This window comes from Athene cunicularia, assembly GCF_003259725.1.
Source record: "Athene cunicularia isolate RWA chromosome 2 unlocalized genomic scaffold, athCun1 chr2_part1, whole genome shotgun sequence".
Lineage (NCBI taxonomy): Eukaryota > Metazoa > Chordata > Aves > Strigiformes > Strigidae > Athene > Athene cunicularia.
Window position 1 is genome coordinate 152,524,225 of NW_020799095.1, and position 4,247 is coordinate 152,528,471.

Consider the following 4,247-nt stretch of genomic DNA (forward strand, 5'->3'; position numbering starts at 1 on the left):
CGCTGGATCAGCATTTTGAATGTCCTTTGGTAGCAGCCACTTTTCCTCCCTCCCACAAGTCCACTTGTCAGCTGAGTAATAATGTGGGTTTCTGGGTGCTACGGTGCTTAGAGCTTATGAAATGTGGGAAATCTTAGGGGGAGAAAGAAAGAAAATCAAAGTTGTGCCTGAAATTAAAGGCTGAGGGAGGGGATTATGTCGTAAGTCTAAAGGTTATTGCTTAAAAATCGAGTTGCACGGAGAAACTTCCTTTGCATCTCTCTATGGCAGAGCCAAACGCCAACAGAATAAAGTTGTGGGTTGCCCAGTGTGGAGCAGAGTTTACAGCTGGATTTGCTGGTTTCTTTGCCTCTGTGGAGGAAAAAAAAAAAAAAAAAGCCTCTCAATACTTTAAAAAAAAAAAAAATCTCCTGAGCTGTTCTGTTCAGCGTATCAGTCTCCTTTCCTGGAGAGGTTGCTGTGAGTGGTGTGTTGGAAAAAACGTACGTGGTGTTTGCTTGGTGGTGTTAAGAGGGTTTGTTTGCTGGATAAATAAACAGGCAGAGGCAGGGGGAAAGAGTTTCCATTCTTGTTCAAATACTGGCACTGGGCGAAGCAATCGGGGAGATAAAGGTGTCGCCAATAAACCAGTTTCTTAAAAAGAAATTAAAAAAAAAAAATCAGAAATCTGTTTGAGGTTAGCGAAGCAAACAGCTGATAACTTCACCGCGGAGGCTGATGGAGACACGTAGGCTCTGTGTGCTCATACGGAGATCAGTGCTTGCCCTGGACAAGGAGCACAAAGTGCCTCGGTGATGGTTTGCTCACAGAAATGACCGAGCGCTCCCCTAAATTTCCTCTCCGAGAGGTGCTGTGCTCTTCGCTGCTGCACGTGGCGCTTGCAGAGTGCAGGTTCAAGTGCCCCAAAGCCACACCGGGCTTTAAAACCTGGTGACGAGTCCTGGAGAAACTTTGCACGTGTGTGAAAAATCCTGCAGGGCGCAGGCAGGCTTCGGAGGGTGATATTTCTGCTGCTGAGCAGGGGTGAAAACACGGCTCGGAAATATCTCCTGTCTATGTGCAAATGTTCACCTTGGTGTTGCTGGGTTGCAAATCAGCTATTGGTAATGAAAGAAATTAAAAAAAAACAAAACAAAACAAAACACGTACTGTTGCCAGCTGGGATCAAGAAGGGGAAACTCTCCTTAATTCATATTGGAAGAAAAGTGTCCTGAAGGTGTTGTGGTGGATGGAGGACTAAAATAGTGACTAAATAATGGTTTATATGGAAAGAGGGTCATTACTGTGCTGGTACTGTATGGGGAACTGCAGAAATGCTGAAGGATGTTTAAACAGAAGCGTCCCCAGAGATCTTTGGATCTGCTGTGATCCTGCTTTGTTTTTTTTTCAGAATAAAAAAATGCATTGGTCTTGGGAAATCCCAGCAGAGGGGAGTCAGGGGAGGAGATGCTAAAGGACTAGCATCTTAAAAGAAAAACAGCGTAGCTCCTTCTACTGCCTTGAGCCAGGTCAGGGCAAGGCCCCTGAAGAACGCTATCCACAAAAAAAAAAAAAAAAAAAAAAAAAAAAATCAAAGACAACATACTCTGCAAAACGGGGGTGAAAGAGGTGCTCGGGCTGAGCAGAGCTCGTGCACGTGTTGTTTTTCCTGGAGCCTGGCGTGATTTAGCACGAGCAGCCAGACCCCTTTCATCCGATGACTGCGCACTGTCAGCTCTGGGTTATCTCTCCCTGCTTTCCTTCGGAGCAGATAAGAAGGTTAATATCAGCCTGGGAGCTTGTCTTTCTGGGAGCAGGCAGCTGAAATCAATCCTCGGTGTTTACATCCACCGACGTGCAAAAGTGGGGAAGGGAGGACAGGGTCCAGCTCTACTAACGGGCAAGCCCAGCAAGCCTCTTCTCTTGCGGAAGGGTCATTCGCACCCGAAAATAAGTTTTTCTGCCTCTAACCCAACCATTAAGCGCTTTTATTTGGTGTGGGTGAGCACCTTGAGTGCTCACAGCCAGATCTAGATCAGCACTGGAGGTGGGAGCGTGGATGGGCAAGGGGAGGGTTGCTCTGGGGCACAAATAGCAGGTTCATCTGAGCAGGGTGCAACACTGTAATGAGCTTTGCCTGGCCTCAACCTCCACGACATGCTGGATGCGCTGGCTTCCCTGGTCGCCAAAGGCAGAAAGAGTCGGGGGGGGGTTCAGCCTGGAGAAGAGAAGGCTCCAGGGAGACCTTAGAGCGGCCTTTCAATACTTAGAGGGGACTTATAAGAAAGATGGGGACAGACGTATTACCAGAGCCTGCAGAGACAGGACAAGGCATAATGGTTTTAAATTAAAAGAGAGCAGATTCAGACTGGATCTAAGGAAGAAATTTTTTATGATGAAGGTGATGAGACACTGGACCAGGTTGCCCAGAGAGGTGGTCGATGCCCCATCCCTGGAAACATTCAAGGCCAGGTCGGACGGGGCTCTGAGCAACCTGGTCTGGTTGAAGATGTCCCTGCCCATGGCAGGGGGTTGGACTGGATGATCACCAAAGGTCTCTCCCACCCCAAACCCTTGGATGATCACGTGCACAGCAAGAGGCATGCTTCTGCGGGAAGGTTTGGATGGATGCACATGGTATTGCATCGCTGGATAACTTAATCTCTATTTATTAATGCAACCCAGCACTGATAAATAGTCATTGACGAAATGGGGGAGGTTTGATCCACTCGGTGTTGTCTTGCAGGGCCACCAGTAACCATAAGGTCAAAGAGACGGTTGCCCTGGAGCTGAGCTACGTGAACTCCAACCTGCAGCTGCTGAAGGAGGAGCTGGAGGAGCTGAACAGCAGCGTGGACGTGTACCAGAACGACAGGTATACCGGGCAGCTGCCTGTGGTGTGGGAAGAGCAGCTTGCTCTGTTGGGATTTTACGTTTATCGTTAGGATAATTTCATTTTCGCTTTTTCTGGGAGCAAGCCAACCTCTCTCCTTGTACCCAATCCTCTGCCTCTCTGCTCTGCACAGGGCTTGACCCTCTGGCAGGGACCACGAGGTGGTGGCTGGGGAAAGGGGAGGACTTGGGCGTGGGCCAAATTTGCTGGAAATGGTTCTTCATCCTGGGAACACCGGTGTTTTATTCGTAGAGCTATGAGAGCAAGCTCAACAGCTTTTCCCAGCCGATACTTAGATGTTTGGGGATGGATGGTGCATCCTTTGCACACTGATGTCCCAAAGCACGAGGAATAGGTTAGAAACAACCATCTTCATTTGCATCATCCCTCTTTCCTGACCATCCCACCAGAGCATCAATTTTTTCCACCAGGTGAAACGACTATTTAGCAGAAGAAATTAAAGGCATGGCTGCTCAGGCGCCCAGCCTCCTGTTCTAGCTGTTCTCAGAGCAGATTATTCCCTGATTTCTTTTCCCACCGAGGGTATTAGGTTATTTTTCTCTCTTTCCGAGGTTAGACCTTTTGTTAATTGAAACGCTGTCGCTTTGAAACGCTTACCAAGCCACCTTGGGCTTGACTCACCGGAGCAGTAATCCTAGCACGCTTGCCAGCAGCAAACCAACGTGCCGGGGCGGCTCGGCAGCTCCGTTTCTCTGGATGAGAAAAGCAGAAATCCCTGAGGCAGAACAGCCCAGGGACGCTGCAGCAACGTGGGAGCCACTGCTGCTCCTTCCCTTCCCGTGATGAATGGGTGGATGGCATTTGGTGACACCAACTGCCTGTTGCGGTTGACACGCCTGAGGGGTGGGATGCCATCCAGAGGGACCTGGACAAGCTCGAGAACTGGACCCATGTGAACCTCATGGAGTTTAACAAGGTCAAGTGCAAGGTCCTGCCCAGGGGTCGGGGCAATCCCCGGTATCAGCACAGGCTGGGGGAGGAGTGGATGGAGAGCAGCCCCAAGGAGAAGGACTTGGGGGTACTGGTGGGTAAAACATGGGACATGACCCAGCAAATGTGCCCTCGCAGCCCAGACAGCCAACTGTAAGCTGGGCTGTGTCCCAAGCAGCGTGGCCAGCAGGTCGAGGGAGGGGATTGTCCCCCTCTGCTCCCCTCTGGTGAGACCCCCCGGAGCCCCGCGTCCAGCTCTGGGGTCCCCAGCACAGGACAGACACGGAGCTGTTGGAGCGGGGCCGGAGGAGGGACACGGGAATGGTCCGAGGGCTGGAGCAGCTCTGCTGGGGGGAAAGGCTGAGAGAGTTGGGGGGTTCAGCTGGGGAAGAGAAGGCGCCGGGGAGACCTTAGAGCCGCCTTT

General features: G+C 50.7%; 1 protein-coding gene across 1 annotated transcript in view; it reads left to right on the plus strand.

The window, feature by feature from the left end:
• The window catches only part of RHPN1 (rhophilin Rho GTPase binding protein 1), a 28,175-nt gene that overhangs the window by 11,186 nt on the left and 12,742 nt on the right, over nt 1–4,247 (plus strand). Inside the window, exon 3 of the mRNA XM_026842850.1 lies at nt 2,726–2,854. Within this exon, the coding sequence (XP_026698651.1) occupies nt 2,726–2,854 (129 nt within the window). The remainder of the gene's footprint in view (nt 1–2,725; nt 2,855–4,247) is intronic.